The sequence below is a fragment of the Chlorocebus sabaeus genome, chromosome 19 (genome assembly GCF_047675955.1).
Source record: "Chlorocebus sabaeus isolate Y175 chromosome 19, mChlSab1.0.hap1, whole genome shotgun sequence".
NCBI classification, from domain to species: domain Eukaryota; kingdom Metazoa; phylum Chordata; class Mammalia; order Primates; family Cercopithecidae; genus Chlorocebus; species Chlorocebus sabaeus.
Window position 1 is genome coordinate 11,797,896 of NC_132922.1, and position 18,309 is coordinate 11,816,204.

General features: G+C 53.7%; 1 protein-coding gene across 1 annotated transcript; it reads right to left on the reverse strand.

The window, feature by feature from the left end:
* Window positions 1-8,334: 8,334 nt before the first annotated feature.
* Window positions 8,335-18,105, reverse strand: APOBEC3G (apolipoprotein B mRNA editing enzyme catalytic subunit 3G). Its single transcript, NM_001292076.2, is given in 9 exon segments — window positions 8,335-8,349; window positions 8,640-8,755; window positions 9,199-9,484; window positions 11,601-11,754; window positions 13,912-14,026; window positions 14,270-14,305; window positions 14,308-14,536; window positions 16,326-16,479; window positions 18,044-18,105. Coding segments are annotated over 8 exon segments (1,101 nt in total). The 5' UTR covers window positions 16,476-16,479; window positions 18,044-18,105.
* Between the last annotated feature and the right edge of the window lie 204 nt (window positions 18,106-18,309).

The window sequence follows — 18,309 nt, forward strand, 5'->3', positions numbered from 1 at the left end:
ACGTCTTCCAAACTTGTCGAGGTCCAAACCTCACAGCCCAGATCAACGGGAGGAAAATAACCCTCCTAAGAGGAAATCTCCCAAACAGGAGGGGGAAAGACTCCTCCCCAACCTTATCTCAAATGAAACAGAATGCAAACCCAATTCTGGAGTTTTGTCCAAGAAAGATCTGCCAGGGGGCAGAAGGGGTTACCAGTGTGGGTACCTCCCACCATAGCTCTGTGGGCTGCTGATTCCCCTGGAAGGAAGTGAGAATTGGATCCCACTTCTGACCCCATGTATGTTGAAGTCAAAATAAAACTGTGGAGAGAAATTTCTAGGTTTAATGTTTTATTTGGGAAGAAGAATTGCAATTCAGTGTGTACATGAAGAACAAAGGGAAGATGAAAGATTTTTTTTAAAGGAGGAATATTTGTGTTCCTCTTTCAGAAAGTTAATGGGTCCCAGGATCTAGGTTCTAGGGAGCTGGCAGGTTGCATCGATGAACCACTGTGGTAGGCACCGTGAGTCCCAGCGTTACAGCAATTTAACTCAGAAGCTATAGGTAAAGCTGGTTTCAGGGTACGGTGAGCAGTTCCAGCCATCAGGCTGGTGGAAGCGAGGTTTTGTAGCTTGAGTGGTTTCCCCTCCTGGCTCCTGGCCTCTGAGTTGGGCGTGACAAGAAGGACCCAATTCTTAGCATCAGTTTTTACAAGAGATGTTTCTCAAAATTTAACTTTCACACTTACGTATTTTTCTAGTACCCATTTACATTCAGTTCAATGATAAGATTCAGGTGTGATGGGGAGATGGGAGGAGCCAGGCTAGGGGCCCCAGGATGTGGGGGAGGAGACTGGGGGGTGGATGGAGGTTGCTCTGGAGGCAGAAAGCAGCCTCTCACAGGCAGGGTCAGGAAAGTGGGGAGGAGGCAGTGAGGTGGGGGCCACTGAGGAGCGGTACTCAGGGCAGAAGCAGCTCAGAAGGCCCAGGCAGGAGTGAATCTGGTCCAGGACAGAGGGAAGGCATCAGGAGGCCGAGCAGGAGCCAAGAGGAGCGAGGGGATCGGCTGTGAGGCTACCCTCCAGCTTGGTAACAGGAGATGGGTAGTTTTCACACAGTCCCTTGCGAGGCCAACGTGGCTTATCTCTCTTGTACACAGTATTCTCAACAGTGTTCAAATTCTGAGATAGAGGAGAAAACAGTCAGGCCTGGCAGACCTCTGTCCCCTGACCCTGGGCCTAGGTGTGATCTGGCTGTCAGTGCTGGCTCAGTCCCTGCAGGCTCTCCTGGGACATGGTCCCAAGGGCATCCCAGACTCCCCTGGCCTCATGCTGTCCCTCCCCCCCACACACTCCTTAGGCCTCAACCTCTCACCCTTAGAAGACATGATCTGCACACGTGCCCCTTTGTCCTGCAGTCTGTGAAGCCCATGCTGGAATCCCGGGTCACAGTCGTGGTAGAGGCGGGCAGTGAAGATACTCAGCCTTGCTTTGTTGTGCTCGGCCAGGAACTCGGCCACTTTCACCATATGGTCCGGGCTGGGGCTCCAGGGTATATGAACCAGGCGATCTGGTAGCACTTGTAAGGAGGCAGCGCGTTGCAGGTCAGGACGGGAAGCACATTTATGCTCCGTGAGACCGGCTGCTTTTGCCCTTTCTCACTACAATGTCAAGGAGAGGAGACGCCTGCCGGCAGTGGCTCGCGCCTGTGATCCCAGTACCTTGGGAGGCCGAGGTAGGAGGATTGCCTGAGCCTAGAAGCTCAAGACCAGCTAGGGCAACATGGAAAAACCCCATCCCTATTACACACACACACACACACACACACACACACACACACACACACACTGAAGGGGTGGCCTGCCCCTCCACACCTGTGGGCATTTCTCGTTAGGTGGAACGAGAGACTTGAGAAAAGAAATAAGACACAGAGACAAAGTATAGAAAAAGAAAAAGTGGGCCCAGGGGACCGGCGCTCAGCATACAGAGGACCCACGCCGGCACCGGTCTCTGAGTTCCCTTAGTATTTATTGATCATTATCTTTACCATCTTAGAAAAAGGGAAGTGACAGGATAATAGGATTATCCTAGGGAGAAGGTCAGCAGTAAGACATATGAATAAAGATCTCTGTGACACGAATAAGTTTAAGGAAAAGTGCTGTGCCTTGATATGCATATGCAAACATCTCCATAAACCTTTTTAGTGCATAAAGAGCAGCATTGCGCTAGCAAGTCCCACCTTTCGCCCTAAGGCGGTTTTCTCCTTTCTCAGTAAACAGAACATACAATCGGGTTTTACACCAAGATGTTCCATTGCCCAGGGACGGGCAGGAGACAGATGCTTTTCTCTATCTCTGCTGCCAAGAGGCCTTCTTTCCTCTTGTACTAGTCCTCCTCAGCACAGACCCTTCACGGGTGTCAGGCTGGGGGATGATCAGGTCTTTCCCTTCCCACGAGGCCATATTTCAGACTATCATATGGGGAAAAACCTTGGACGATACTTAGCTTTCCTAGGCAGAGGTCCCTGCAAACTTCCGCAGTGTACCTGTCCCTGAGTACTTGAGATTAAGAGAATGGTGATGACTTTTAACCAGCAAGCTGCCTTCAGGCACTTGTTTAACAAAAGCACATCCTGCACAGCCCAAAATCCATTAAACCTTGAGTCACCATAGCACATGTCTCTTGCAAGGACAAGGTTGGGGGTAGAGTCACAGACTAACAGCATCTCAAATACAGAACAAAATGGAGTCTCTTAGGTCTACTTCTTTCTATATAGACACAGTAACAGGCTGATCTCTTTCTTCCCCCACCCCGTCCCACACACACGGAAATTAGCTGGGTGTGGTGACGCACGCTTGTAGTCCCAGCTACTTGGGAGGCTGAAGTGGGAGGATCAGTTAAGCCCAGGATGTTGAGGCTGCAGTAAGGTGTGATCTTGCCACTGCACTCCAGTCTGGGTGACAGAGTCAGACCCTTACTCAAAAAAATGTATAAATAAAGAGGGGAAACAGATGTCTACAGGCAAACAGGCTCACTGCTGACACAGACCTCTCAAGGGGTGTGCCTTGCCCCTTATGCTTTTCTCTGCTCAGGGCCGTTCTCCCACTGAGGATGCCCTTCAAGGACTCAGGAGCCTTCTGTGTTCTCAGAACCCTCCGACACGCAAGACCACATCCTTCCATCCTGCAGACTCAGGGCCCCGGTAGAAGGGATGTGACTCAGAAAAGGTGTCAGAGTCTTGCTTGACTCCCCACTATCCCCCCAGAAAGCCCTGTGCACCGTTAGGCAGGTGTGGGGGCAACTTTTTCAGACTTTGACCACAGAGGCCACTTTACTCCTGACCCGGGTGGCTCTCTGGGAAGCAGTGGCTGCCTGGGTGGTGAGGGCTGGAGAAGGCAATGGGAGGAGGATAGGGCCCCATCTTGGAGGGCGGCCGAGGTACAGACCCTGAGGGGCAGCAGGCACCTTCCACGGCAGCCCATCCTGTGCCTGTGGGTGCCAAAACCACAGCGCTGCCGGTGACATCACCTCCCCGAGGGCTTCCTGGGTGGGGGATCTGGACCAGACCTTGTGGGCAGGGAGACTGCCATGACGTCAGGCAGCTTCGCTCAGGGAGAGGAGGAGACTCAGATTGGCCCAACGCCTGGTGCGTGCCAGGTCTGTCCCAAATCCAGCCCCCACTGCTCTCCAAGTGCACAGCTGAGAGGAGGTATAATTGCCCCCACTTTACAGATGAGTAAAGAGAGGTTTCAGGGGAGGTGATGTGCTGAGGTACCTGACAGTAGCAGGCACAGTGGGCTGTTAGACCCAGGCTCGCCTGCCCGCCCACCAGTGCTCTGGTCTCCACTCTCCAGGTCCCCATAGAAGTGTGTGGAGCCATTACCCACTGCCCCAGAGTGACACAGAGAGTCACGGTCTCTGTCCAGAATTTTCTGATTGGCACAGGGCAGACCTGATGGTAAGCGTCATTGCTCTGTGTGCAGGCACGGGCCTGTGCCAGGCCGCCTCCCCCAGCCCTGCTCCTGACAGTCCCTGGACCACCCCCATCTCCATCTCAGTCTTCCCACCCAGGGAACAGGCCCAGAAGCTCACTCCACCCTGGCCAGCTCCCTGAAACACACCAGCATCTTGATTAAGCAACAACTTTCCCTGCTGTCTCCAGATGGTCATTCATTCTTCCATGGGTAGGAAATTGGAAAGAAAAAAGCGGTAGATCTTGAAAATCTGTATTTGTTCTGAGGGTGGGGTAGGGGGATGACATTCACCAAGAACTGACTGGAATCATGATCTTATTCCCTTGAACTTACCCAAGAACAGCTCAGTGCTGCCTCTGCCAGCCTGTCCAACCATCATTAGACTACATTGCCCTCCATGCTGGGATCCTGATGGGTTTGTTTTGTTTGCCAAGTGGAGTGGAGTGTGGCAATATGTCCAGCTTTTCCCAGAGCACAGCGCAACAAAAGTTCATCGTGATTGCCCATGACAGACAGCCTGGGGCCTGGGATCCGATCTAAAACTAGCACTCACGGCTGGGCATGGTGGCTCATGCCTGTAATCCAAGCACTTTGGGATGCCAGGCCGGCGGATCCCTTGAGGTCAGGAGTTTGAGGCCATCCTGGACCAAAGTAATGAAACTCCATCTTTACTAAAACTACAAAAATTAGCCAGGCATGGTGGTGTTGGAACCTAGTTTTTAGATTCCTTCCTGGGCAGAGGTCGCCGCGAGAGACCACTCGACACGGAAGTCACAGCGGAGAGATTTATTTCCAGCGCGCTGGGGTCCTATGTCCGAAGTTGGCCACAGGACCCCGAATGCTTGTTACACACAGTTTTTATAGTCAAAAACTACAAAGATGTTTACAAAGCTTGAGGCGCAAGGGGATTGGAGCAGGCTAAAGCGTTTCACTCTGATTGGTCAGTTTGAACCCAGTTTGAACCCGCGCGGGATGTTTCCTGGACTTGTTTTTCTGTTTGGGTTCCAGGAATTTGGGGTGGGTATCTTAGATAGCCACAGGGCATCGGGCGGGTGCTTAAGATGACCATCTGGTCATCGGGTGGATGCTTTAGATGACCACCTGGTTATTGGGTGGATGCTGTTTTTAAGGGCGGTTGTTTTTCTAAGCTTTTAAGTTTCTAAGCCTATTTATTTCTAAGTCTAAGAATTTCTAAGTTCTTTTAGTCTAAAAATTTAAAGGTACTTAAATTCCTAAATCTATTTTCAGTGGCACACAACTATAATCCTAGCTACTCGAGAGGTTGAGGCAGGAGAATCCCTGGAACCTGGGAGGCAGAGGTTGCAGTGAGCCAAGATCGCGCCACTACACTCCAGCCTGCGTGATAGAGCGAAACTGTCTCAAAAAAAATTAACCAAACAAAAAATACGAACCACACTGTAAAATGCCTGTAGGTTACACTGATGAAACACTGTGCCTCCCGGAGACACTTCTAAGCACAGGTGACAGGGGTCAGTTCCTGGGGAGTGACAGCTCCGCCCCCATTTTGGCCTCTGCAACACTGAGGGAAAATGAAAGACCCCACATCCCACTAGAGTTTCCACCAGAGCCCGGGAAAGGTCCCCAGGGACAGGAAGGAGCTGGTTCCGCATGTGGGCGGCAGGGATGGGAGCAGGGAGAATGGCCTCCTTCACAGGTGCAGTGTTCGCCCGAGATTCACCCTGGTCCCATGTAAGGGGGGATAAGACAGGTACCCAGCAGGGGTCCAGAATATTGAGGGACAGAGCAGGGCAGAGGGACCCTGGGCAGGTGCTGGGCTGTGCAGCCCGGGTCACCCTGGGACCAGAATGGAGGTCCCACTTGGGTCTGGAGTCCATGCTGCTATGTATGAGGTCCTGGCTCTACCACAACTGTGGGGCCCTGTCTCCCTACACCCCAGAGGGACCACAGGCTCTCTGTTCCCAGCCCAGATCCCAGCAGTGTCATGGGGCTGTGTCCAGTCACCTCATCAGGACTCACAGGGCTCCCAGGTCATGAGCAAAGCTGTGAGTTGAGACCCAGGGGGACAGGAGGTCTGGGCCCTTGGAAGGTGGGGTTCTGGGGGACGGGGCACAGGCCTCCCTGGGATCTGTGCTGTGACATGACTAACTGTGGGGTTCTTTCACCAGCTGAACCCCTCTGGCTTCCCCTACACTGGCCCCTTTCTCAGAATGACTGCACGTTTTTCATCACTTGCTTCCAACAAGTGGAGTTTGGGTGGTTGTCAAACCCAGAGACACAAGCAAAGGGCAGCTTGGACAACCCGGTCCCTCCCGCACCCTTCCCTGCGTGGGAAATGCCGAAGTCCTCTGCTCAGGGAGGGACTGGGGTGTGCCCCCCTGAGTACTCTGGGTCACCTGGAGGAGGTTTCTTTTTGTCAAGTCTCTGTGTTGGTGTGTGTGCATGTGTGTTGTGTGTTTGTGCATGCGTGTTGTGTATGTTCTGTGTGTGCATGTGTGTTGTGTTTGTGCACGTGTGTTGTGTAGTGTGTGTGCATGTTTTGTGTTGTGTTTGTGCACGTGTGTTGTGTATGTTGTGTGTGCATGTGTGTTGTGTCTTATGTGTGTATGTGTATGAGTTGTATGTAGTTCAAGTATTGTGGTATGTTGTGTGTGTGTTGTGTGTGTTGTGTTGTGTGTGTGTCTTGTGCGTGTTTGTGTGTTGTGTGTGTGTGTTGTGTGTGTTTGTGTTGTGTGTGTGTTGTGTGTGTTGTATGTGTGCCTTGTGCGTGTTTGTGTGTTGTGTGTGTCTTGTGCGTGTTTGTGTGTTGTGTGTGTTTGTGTGTTGTGTGTGTGTCTTGTGCATGTTTGTGTGTTATGTGTTTGTGTGTTGTGTGTGTTGTGTGTGTGTGTGTTGTGTGTGTGTGTTGTGTGTGTTGTGTGTTGTGTGTGTGTCTAGGCCAGGGAAGCAGTGAGTCATTTCTGCCCAGGAGCAGCTGCGTGCGAGGCCAGTTCTTGGTCTTTTACGAGGCTTCTGCGGACTTTCCAGAAATCGTGAGGTGGGAGCCGCCTGCTGTAATCAGGCACATAAGTCACACATCCCCGAGCTGGGAACCAGCACAGAAGGCCCGGGACAGACCCCAAGCTGAAGCCACAGCCCTGACACCTGCTGCCCTAGCCCTGGTGTCTCTGCCTCTGGAGCCTCCTGTTCCCAGGGCTCAGCTCCCCTCCCCTCTGTGGCTGGGCTTTGCCTCCTGGGCTGCTCCTCTCCCCAGCCCTCTCTCTGGGCCCGACCTGGACACCTGCCCCCTTCCTGAGCTCCTCCCCCTGACTGGCCCTGTCCTGGGTCTCAGCCACGGCCTCCCCTGGGCTCCCTCTCTAGGGGGTGGAATCAGGAAGGGGTGGACACAGGGCTGCTCTGGAGGGCCCCTGCCTGCACCTGTGTGGCTCCTTTTGAAAGGAGCTGGGCACATTCCTCAGCCCCGGGCTCAAGACTCCCTGAGCCTAGTACAAACACATTGCATCTTCCCATCCCACCACATATCGCCATATATCTCTCAAATTCCCTGAGCCCAGTATAAACACCACCTGGAAAGCCTCCGATAAGGAGACAGCCGTTCAAGGTTTTACTGAAAGCGCAGGAACCAAAAGAATTTCTTTGTTCCCCTGTAACTTTTGGGCTATAAAAAGCAAACGCTCGCATTGTTCGGGGCCCTCTCTTGTATGCTGTAGAATGGAGGGACCAGGTTCGAACTTGTAGTAAAGATCCTTGCCGCTTGGCTTTGACACTGGACTCTGGTGGTCTTCTTTGGGGAACAAACGGTCTGGGCATAACACTTTCCAAAGGGAGACTGGCTGCTGGCTGTCCTCTTACTGCTGGGCCTGGCCCTTCCAATCAGCGCCTGGGGCTCTGTGAGTGAGGGTGGGGTCTGCATTTAGGTTCCTCTCCTGTGAGGTTTAGCTGAGTTTTCTGGCTCCAGAGGGATGTCGTGTGACCTTTGCCCCGCTACAGGTCCACTACACAAGGAAAGACATCTACACATTTGCTAGTGTGTATGGAAACACTTGCAATTCATGATACAATCACACAGGGAAAAAATATAAGAAAAGATTTAGTATTTCATTTTATTCCTCTACGTATAAAACCAATTCAAATTGTCACTGGATTAGTAGGTTTGAAACTTCTCTGAGTGTATTGAGTATAATCTTAGTACTATATTCTTGAAATGTAACATAAATTTTTGATTAAAAGTAATTCACTCTAATTTTTAAAAAATCTACTTGGTCAGGAACACCTTGCTTTGCTGGTGTCTGTGAGCTGCTGGAGATGGTGGCGAACAGCCTGTTTGCATTTCTTGGAAGAAGATCTTTTATTCTGTAGCTCAACCCAGGTCTCTGCCTTCCTTAGAGACTGAGGCCCATCCTTCAGTTTCCCTGATTCTGGAAGAGTGGGGGGACGGGGGGGTTGAATGGAGCGGGGGGGTGAGAGAGTGGAAAGAGGGCACAGGGAGGAGGCCTGGGGACAGTGACAATGACAGGAGAGGAGGGAGGGATGCGGGAGGTGGGAGAGAGAGGGAGGCTGTGAGAAGGAAAGGGAGGGACGGAGCTGGGCGCCCTGGGGGGAGCAGGGAACCCAGAGGAGGCTCTGAGCAGAGGGGAAGGCAAGGCCCAGGGGAGAGGGGAGGAGGGGGAGGCCGATGGGGCACCAGGCAGAGGGAGGAAGCCGTCACCTGGAGAATGGCCCGAAGCCTCCCACTCAGGGCTTGGCTGTGCTCATCTAGTCCATCCCAGGGCTGGAAGGGACGTCCCTGGCGGTCCACAAAGGTGTCCCAGCAGTACTCAAATTCTGAAAAGTGACAGGGGAGATAAGTCACGCTCCGGCTGTGGGGACGGGGTGGCACCAAGAGCCCGTGACTCTCAGGACAGACTTCCCACATCCTGGTTTCGGTCCCTCCTTTCCCTCTCCCTCCCCTAGGGACTGAGCTCCTTCATCAGGCACTTCCTTCCCACTGGAATCTGGGCCAGCCCAGTTCTCATTTTTTCTGGAAGCCCCAAGTTCTGCTTCCACTTCCAGCCACCCTCCCTGCCTTCCCCGGGCCCACATCTCCTGGTCTGGCCTCTCTCTTCCCGTCGACCCCAAAGTCAGGTCCAGAGTGCAACCATTGTCTCTGCAGGCAGCGGACCAAGGCCTTTCCCTCAGGGATGCCGACCCTCCCCACTTTCTAGTAACTTCCCAGGGCCCCCTCCTGCCCCAGCCGACCCCGCCCCACTCTAGGCCTCCATTCTCACCACTGTAGTTCATCACTGCAATTTTGGCCCCATCCCTGTGCAGGGTGCGCAGCCCCTCCTGACATCTTCCTTGATCATCATAGATGCGGGCAGCGAAGATGCACAAGCTCACATGTTTGTTTTTTGAAATGAATTTAGCCATTTTCTGGGCACAGCTAAAGCAGGGGCTCCAGGAGGTGAAGCAGGTAACCCTGTATTGCTGGTCATCCAGCTTCCAAAAGGGAATCAGGTCCAGGAAGCACAGCTCTGCATGGCGGCCTTTAGGGAAACCGTGTCTATCTGGAGCCTAGAAAAGAAAGCAAACCGTGAGGTTATTTATTTATTTATTTATTTATTATTGTTATTATTTTTTTGGACAGAGTTTCACTCTTGTTGCCCAGGCTGGAGTGCACGAGTAGCTGGGATTACAGGCATGCACCTCCACACCAGGCTAATTTTGTATTTTTAGTAGAAAGGGGGTTTCTCCATGTTGGTCAGGCTGGTCTCGAACTCCCGACCTCAGGTGATCTGCCCTCCTCAGCCTCCCAAAGTGCTGGGATTACAGGTGTGAGCCACCATGCCCGGCCGAGGTAATTTTTAGTGAACAGGGAGGGACAGCCTGGATCAGGTGAGGCTGGGTGCAGGGGAGCCTCCAACACAAAATTAGCAGGGGGTACGAAACCCCAATTTTCTTTGTCTTTGTCGTTGTCTTTCCTTCCTTTACTTTCCGACAGAGTCTGGTTTTGTCACTCAGGCTGGAGTGCAGTGGCACAATCTTGGCTCACCGCAACCTCCACCTCCCAGGTTCAAGCGATTCTCGTGCCTCAGCCTCCTCAGTAGCTGGGACTACAGGCATGTGCCAACACGCCTCGCTAATTTTTGTATTTTTAGTAGAGACGAGGTTTCACCATGTTGGCCAGGCTCATCTCGAATGCCTAACCTCAAGTGATCCACCCACCTCAGCCTCCCAAAGCGCTGAGATTACAGGCGTGAGCCACCACACCCGACCTGATTTTTATGATAATCCATTAAATAATGTAATTTTCCATTACGATGGAATTTCTCTGATACTGAGTATTTGGAGCATCCTCTCATTTTGCACCTGAGATCAGTGCCTTTAGGACCCTCACTCCGCCCCAGGCCTGCAGAGAGGGGCTGTAGAGCTGGGGGAGGCAAGACAGATGCCACTGAGCTGTGTGTGCTTCCCTCGTGGGGAGACTGACCTCTCTATCCATCAATTCCCCTCACCCCACCCCTTCTGTGACCCATAATTCTAGACGCTTCCGCATTGTGCTTTAGCCTGTATTAAGCCCAAGAGTGACAGACTGAGGCCAGAGGGCTCCCTTTGCAGGGAGAAGTGGGGATGAGGGGTCCCCAGCAGGACTAACCCCACATTGGGAAGGGCTCCAGTCATGAGGTGATTGTCCTTGTTGAGCCCAAGGAATGATGGTGTTTTGTCCAAATTTCGACTGGGAACTAGTCAAGCCAAGGAGTCCAGTGCAGAGAGGACTCGGAGTAGAACGGATGACACCAAATGTGCTGAGAAGGGGCTGTGGGTCATTCCTGGGGGAGTCCCGTCCCACTGGTTAGGCAGTGATGGGAACCGGCGCCTTTGAAAGTGGTTTCCAAGCAGTGGGTATGGGCCCAGCAGGGCCCACATTGAGCTCATAGAGCCCAGAGGAACCCCGTTTCCAGCACCACAGCCAAGCAGAATTCGACCTCTCCAGCCAGGGGCTGTGCTGGGCAAAGGCCCGGGAAGAACGTCCCACGGGTTCAGGGCCCCTCAGCCTGGCCTGGCCCAGCTCCTCTTCAAATGCTGACCATCCCTGCATCCTGACTTGGGGCCTGTTCTAGCCTTGCTGTGGGCTCCATCCTGGTCAGGACAGAATCCCTGGTGGGCCTTTCCTGCCTCAGTCTCTCTTCCCACAGGAGGAAGCCCAGGAGCAGGCACTGGGGAATCTTGGCCTGTGAGGTCGGGGAGCCCCCGAGCCTCAAATCCCACAGTTGCGAATCATTCCTGGTGAGAGCTGCGTCTGTGAGGGGATCCTAGGAGGGTCCTCAGAAAGCACGTTGCCTTTGACCCCACTTGGCCCTGGTGCAGACCCTTTTCCTCTGCCCCGACCCTCTCAGAGCACAGCAGGAGTGGGGATGGCTGAGCCCTGGGCCTGGGGGTGACGCTGGACTAGTGGTGTCAGCCCCTGAGACATGTGGCTGGTTAGGCATGTGGGGTTGGAAGCTGCCAATCCTGGAGAGTCACTGAAGCCGAAGTCTGCCCCAACCCCAGGGCCAAGCAGCAGCAGCTGCAGGAAGCACAGGTGACAGACACTCTGCGGGACACCACAGGTACCACCCAGAACCTTCTGCCCATGCATGTCCCTGGATTGGGAGGGCCCTGCCTGGATGCGGGTGGCTGGGTTGGTCACCTGGTTGCGTAGAAAGCCCCTGTGCTGGTTCAGCAGGACCCAGGTGTCATTGTGCAAGCGCTCCACCTTGTAACACAGGTAAGTCTCACGCTGTCCACTGACCCAAGGTTTATTGTTAAAGTTGGAAGTGAACGTGCCTGGATCCATCACATGTCTGTGGACAGCGGGGGAAAAGCCCAGAGGAGTAAGAGCCCTCGTGGTCTGCCCTGCCTCCCCCTCCCTCTCCACGCTTCCGCCCTTTCACCCCACCCTCCTTCCCCTTGCTCCCCACATCCCTTAGCACCTGTCAGAAGGGGCTCCCGCTCACTTACTGGAGCCTCCACACCTGCCCCTCTGACCCCTTCTGGGGCTCACTGGGAGATCGCTGCAGCCCTGGGGCCTGTCTAGGCCTTGTCAGGGCCTCCTCAGGTTCAGCTCAGTGTGCTCAGGCCCCCTCCCTGGGGTACAGCTGGGTCTTCTTCCCTGGCCGCACAATACACCCCAGTCCTGGCTCTGCTCGCTGTCAGTCCCTGCTGGAGGTGGACCCACCGGGGCTTCCCTCCTGCCTACAAGGTTAACTCTTGCCACACCTAGCATCAGGGCAGAGACGCTCCTGAGTGGGACCAGCGGGGAGAAGAGCCTGCCAGGGACTTTTTTTTTTTTAAATCACAGGATTTGCTTCTGCTGCCAAAAATAATACCTGTCCTTACGAAACCACAAATTATAAAGGTAAAAGTGAATTATTAGCACCCAGTGCAGAGGCATTTCCAAACCAGAAACACCAGGTCTTCACCCCGGGCTGGACAGAGGGGAGGATGTGACCTTTGATAGGACTCTGCAGAGCACAGCTTGGAACTGGGAAGGGTCTGGCTGGGGAAGCCACGGGCATCAGCTGAGGGGTCATGTTGGGACCCCAAAGAGGCCCAGAGAGAGGCTGAGAAGAGGAGCAGCCCGGGAGTGGTGGGGCAGGGGAGACTGTCGGGGTGGCTAAGGAGGGACTCAGGAGAGTTGGGTGCAGGAGGAATGGGGTGGGTGAAGCACGCAGCAAGGTCTGGGTGGAGGGGCCATGAAAGTCAGGTCAGGACTCCCCTGGGAGACAGACACACAGGACAGGAACCCCTGCATTCCCTACCCAGGCCTGCCCACAATGACTGCAGCTTATTGCCGTGCATTTCACTGTTTCTCCCCATAATCAATGTATTGAAGCCCTAACCCCCACTCCCTCAAAGGGTGGCTGTATTTGGAAACAGGTCCTTTCTTTCTTGTTTGTTTGTTTGAGAAGTTGTTTCGCTCTTTTGCCCGGGTTGGAGGGTAGTGGCACAGTCTGGGCTCCCCGTAACCTCCGCCTCCCGGGTTCAAGCGATTCTCCTGCCTCAGCCTCCCGAGTAGCTGGGATTATAGGCGCCCAACACCACTCCTGGCTAATTTTTGTATTTTTGATGGAGATGGGGTTTTGCCACACTGGCCAGGCTGGTGTCGAACTCCTGACCTCAGGTGAGCCACCCACCTCAGCCTCCCAAAGTGCTGGGATTACAGGCGTGAGCCTCTGCATCTGGCCTGGAGACAGATCCTTTCATCAGATGATTAATTTAAATGAGGCCTTCAGTGTGGGCCCAAATTCACCTGGCTGGGGTCCATAAACGAGGAGGACATTTAGAGGCAGAGAGACCCCGGGAGTCCAAGTGCACAGAGGAACGGCCAGAGAGGACAGGGCCGGAAGGGACCCCCTGCCAGCCAGGAGGAGCGGCCACAGAGGACACAGCCCCGCCCACCCCCTCCACCCTGGACTTGCAGCCTCCAGATCTGTGAGAAAATAAATGCCTGCCCTGTGGGCACCCGCCCGGGCCACCTTCTATAGCAGTGGAAGCCTGAAGCTCTGTTTCCACGGAGGCAGCTCCTTCTCAGGGGCTCAGGTCAGCCTTGAAAGATGTTACTCAAAGCTTCTAACTGTTGGGCTTGTGAATATTCATACCCACTTACTACGTCCAGTTTTATGACAAATATGATTATGCCAGGGAGATAGAAGGAGCCAGGCTGGGGATCCCAGGCTGTGGGGAGGGCAGCCTCGGGGATGGATGGAGGTTGCTCTGGAGGCAGAAGGGGCCTCTCACTCACAGGAGGGGCCCAGGAAAGGAAGGGGAAAGGCAGGGAAGTGGAGGGAGCATGAGGAGTTGGGGTGAGGTGGTGTGACCATGAGGGCAGGCAGGGGGGCAGGAGGGAGGGCAGGAGGGCCTGGCCAGGAGAGGACCTGGTCTGGGACAGAGGGGAGGCCTCAAGAGGGTAAGCAGGAGGTGAGAGGAGAGAGGCGATGAGCCTGGAGGGAGACCCTCACCTGAGAAGCTCCCCCAGCATGGCGTGCAGTAATGTATAATGTTTAGGCAGATTCTTCCGAGGCTTAAATGGCTTTCCTTGGCCGTCCACGAACTCGTTCCAACAGTGTTGAAATTCTGAGAAAAAGAAGACAGAACGCAGTCAGGCCCGCCTGGCCTGTCTTCTGTGACCTTGGGGCCCTCCCCTCCCAGACAGACTCTGGATACTAGTTACAGTCACGGCCAGACCCAACCCCACAGGCTCCCCTGGGACACTTGGCCTTTGCAGGCATCACAGCAGATCCACAGGAATGTGTGGGAGGGACCCATCACAGAGCCTCACTCAGTCTCTCCCACACCTCTGAGCCTCCCACTTCTCACCGTTATAATTCATGATCTTCATGGTGGCATGCGGACCGCCTCCTGGTAATCTGGTTTCCAGAAGTAGTAGAGGCGGGCAACAAAGATGGTCAGGGTAACCTTCGGGTCCTCGGCCAGGAACGTGGCCACACTGTTTGCACACCTTGTGCAGGGGCTCCAGGATACGTACCAGGTGACCTCGTACTCCTGGTCACGATGCAGCTGCCTCCACTCGCGGAACCAGTGGAGGAACTTCATCTCTGGGTGGTCCTTAGCCTCGGGGTACAGCTGGGAGAGGAGCAGGGGCAGGGGAAGCTCTGAGAGGGGGAGCAGGAGGAGAGCAGGGGTGATGCAGGGGGAAGAGGGGCCAGGACAGGAGCCCAGGGGATCTTGGCACTGAAGCTCCTTTCCTCCATCCCCCCTGTTTAGTTTGAGTGATTGTCTGCTCCAAAGCTCATGTTAATTGCTATGGTAATGGCCTTAAGAGGTGGCACCTACAAGCGGCTATGAGGCTGTGGGGACTGCACCTTTGTGGGTGCCACTGCTGTGGTTATTCAAGGGCAACTTTAGCCCCACTTTCTGTCTCTTGCCCTCTAGCTGGAGGGGCAGTGTGTAAGATTAAACTCCTGCTTCCTCTTGTCCCCATGGCATGGAGCAGCAGTGACCCAACATCCCAGGCCACTCTATCTGGAGCATCCCCTGAGCTTCTGGCAACCACCTTCACCCCCAGGTGACTGTGCAGCTCGCAGGCCCTGGAAAGTCGCTGGTGCCTTGACAGTGGACTTCCCAGCGTCTAGAACTCGAGCCAGCACATTTCTATTCATTGTGAATGTCCCCATCTCAGTTCTGCTGTTGAAGCATCACAAGGTGCACCAAGACACGTGCTTCCCTTCATTTGGGAGTTTTCCCAGCCCTGTTCACGGCCTCGTGTGTGAATTCTGGCATTCATTCTCCCAAGCATCCATTCACCAGGCATCCTCAGCCCCTGCTGTGGCCTGGCCCTCTGGGGTCTGCCTTATTCCCTGTCTGCGGTCAGCTGGGGAGGCCACTGGACCTTCACTGTCCATTTCGGGGGGGTCGGGCACTGGCCAAGGGGGCTACTGAGCACTTGAAATGGGGCTCTGATTAGAGACCTGAGCACCTGAAAAATACACCGCTCATTTCTCTTTTTTTTTTTGAGACGGAGTTTCACTCTTGTTGCCCAGGCTGGAGTACAACGATGCAATCTCAGCTCACTACAACCTCTGCCTCATGAGATCAAGCGATTCTCCTGCCTCAGCCTCCCGAGCAGCTGGGAATACAGGCGACTGCCACCACGCCTAGCTAATTTTTTTGTATTTTAGTAGAGACGGGATTTCACCATGTTGCCCAGGCCGGTTTCGAATATCTAACCTCAGGTGATCCACCCGCCTGGCCTCCCAAAGTGCTGGGATTACAGGTGCGAGCCACCCACCGTACATGACCCACACAGCTCATTTCAAAGACTCAGTGTGACAAGAAAAAGAAACTTCATTATCTTGTCAAGAATTTTATGTTAATTATTGTTGAAGTAATATGTTAGCTACACTGGATTAAATAAAATATTAAAATTAGGCGGGGTACGGTTGCTCACACCTGTAATCCCAACACTTTGGGAGGCCGAGTCAAGTGGATCACCTGAGGTCAGGAGTTCGAGACCAGCCTGGTCAATATGGTGAAACCCCATCTCTACTAAAAATACAAAAAAATTACCTGGGCATGGTGGTGGGTGCCTGTAATCCCAGCTACTTGGGAGTCTCAGGCGACAGAATCGCTTGGACCCAGGAGGCAGAGGTTGCAGTGAGCTGAGATCGCGCCATTGCACTCCAGCCTGAGCAACAAGAACAAAACTTCGTCTCAAAAAAGAAAAGAAAAGAAAAGAAATTAAAAACAAGGCCTTTTGTGCAGTGGCAACCCCCCTCCACCATCCGATCCCAGGACAGTCCAGCGGGAAGGTCAGGGCCACGGACTTGGAAAGTGTGGGAGAGAAGGGCACCCTGGACAGCCCGCCGCCGGGCATTTCACTCATCAGTGCGTGGTTTGCTTTCCCGGGTGGTACCTCGCCTTGAAAGATGTTTGCGTCCAAAGGGGGCCCTGAAGGGTCCTTTGTTTTCACTTCGTAGCACAGCCAGACGGTATTCCGACCAGAAAGGATGGGTCTGTTATTGAAGTAGTAGACGAATATGTCTGGTTCCATTTGCTCCACCATGTTTCTGAAGACATAAGAGAGAAACCAACCAATGCAGAGAGCACTCCTGGGTGCCCTCTGGGCTAGTATCCACTAAACACAGCCCCCTGGATGGCTCTAGGCCTCCCCCATCCCTCCACAGCCCTGAGAATTTCAGCAGAGATTGCAATGAGCTGAGATCGCGCCACTGCACTCCAGCCTGGGTGACAAGAGCGAAACTCTGTCTCAAAAAAAAAAAAAAAAAAGAGAAAAAAAAAGAAAGAGAGACAGAATAAAACTTTTCACCCCAAAATAATAGCTTTTAACCTTTTAACTCAGTTCCTTCCTGCCATTTCACCTCTGTATATTACTATTGTTAAATCACGGTAGAACCGAATTCTGAGGCCCAGGCCACTCTTCTAAGTGCTGCGTGGGTTTGAACTCATGTGAGGCTGCCCTAGGCCTGCAGGGGCCATTCCCATCTTATAGAGGAGGGGCCAGAGGCGCAGAGAGGCAGGGTAACCTGCCCAGGCCACAGAGTTGTGGACAAATGGAGTGGGGGCCCCTTTCCAGGCCAGCCGTGTCCAGTCTGTGTATTACCAGCCCTGCAGGAGGGAGCCATTGGGGACCGGGCTCTCTTCTTACTAAATTTTAAAATAAAAGCATTTCCCTGGATCATTGAGATTTTTCCCATGTATTTCATGTTTTTGTTTTTGTTTTTTTTTCTTTTGAGATGAGGTTTTGCTCTTGTTGCCCAGGCTGGAGTGCAATGGGGCGATCTCGGCTCACCGCAACCTCCACCTCCTGGGTTCCAGCGATTCTCCTGTCTCAGCCACCCGAGTAGATGGGATTACAGGCGCCTGACACCACACCTGGCTAATCACGTATTTCTAGTAGAGACAGGGTTTATCCATGTTTGTCAGGTTGGTCTCGAACTCCTGACCTCAGGAGATCCACCTGACTCGGCTTCCCAAAGTGCTGGGATGACAGGCTTGAGCCACCTTTCCCGGCCACTATATTCCATGTTACTGGTGTCATTATAAATGGTGAATGCTGATCGTAGAGGAAGAGTGTATGTTTGGGGTCATCTGCATCCTCCTCTGCCCACAGTGGAGATGTCTTTGGAAGACATGATTTATCTTGTGCTTCAGAGACCATTCCCTCCCCACACCCTCTCCTAAGACTTGGTATTTAAGCAAAGTAAATCTTACAGAAAATCCATCGAAGCTCTGTGAACAAAATTCCACATTGCTCCAATCATAATTTGGTTCAATTCTCCCAGTTCCAGAGTTCAGGAATGGCAGGGAGCACACAGAGGGAGCACCCTCCCAGGGCAGGGAGCACCACCTCAGTCATGACTTTCACGGGAGAGTCTCAGCGGGGGACCTGGACTGGGGCAGGTGGGGGAGGCGGCCCATTCAGAAGCAGCAGTGGGGCGACCACACAGCAGGGCAAGGAGCCTGGCTGGGAATGGGGATTGCAGGGGAACCAGAGGGGAGGGAGCCCAGGGCTTGGGCTAGGGCAGGGGGAGGCCAGGGCTGACGCCCAGCAGGGCCACCAGGGAGGAAGGGGCAGCAGAAGGGCCCAGCGGGTAGAGCGGGCAGCAGTACCTGATTTGAGGATTCATCCTTTGCCGGCTAGTCCTGACTATGATCTTTGTCTGGTGCACCACGGTTTCGCTTTCCGCTACAGGTTCCTGGTTTTAGGACAGCCCTCCTTAAAGTGACCTCCCAGGGCCTTGTGAGTCATGGCCCCTCTCCCTTCCTGCTCTGGCACTGGTGTGGGAGGCGCTGGGATGCTTTGTCTTCCTCAGGCTCTCACTCTCTTTCTGGTTTTCTCTGGGGCCCTCCCCCTGGCAGAGGGACATTTCTAAAGA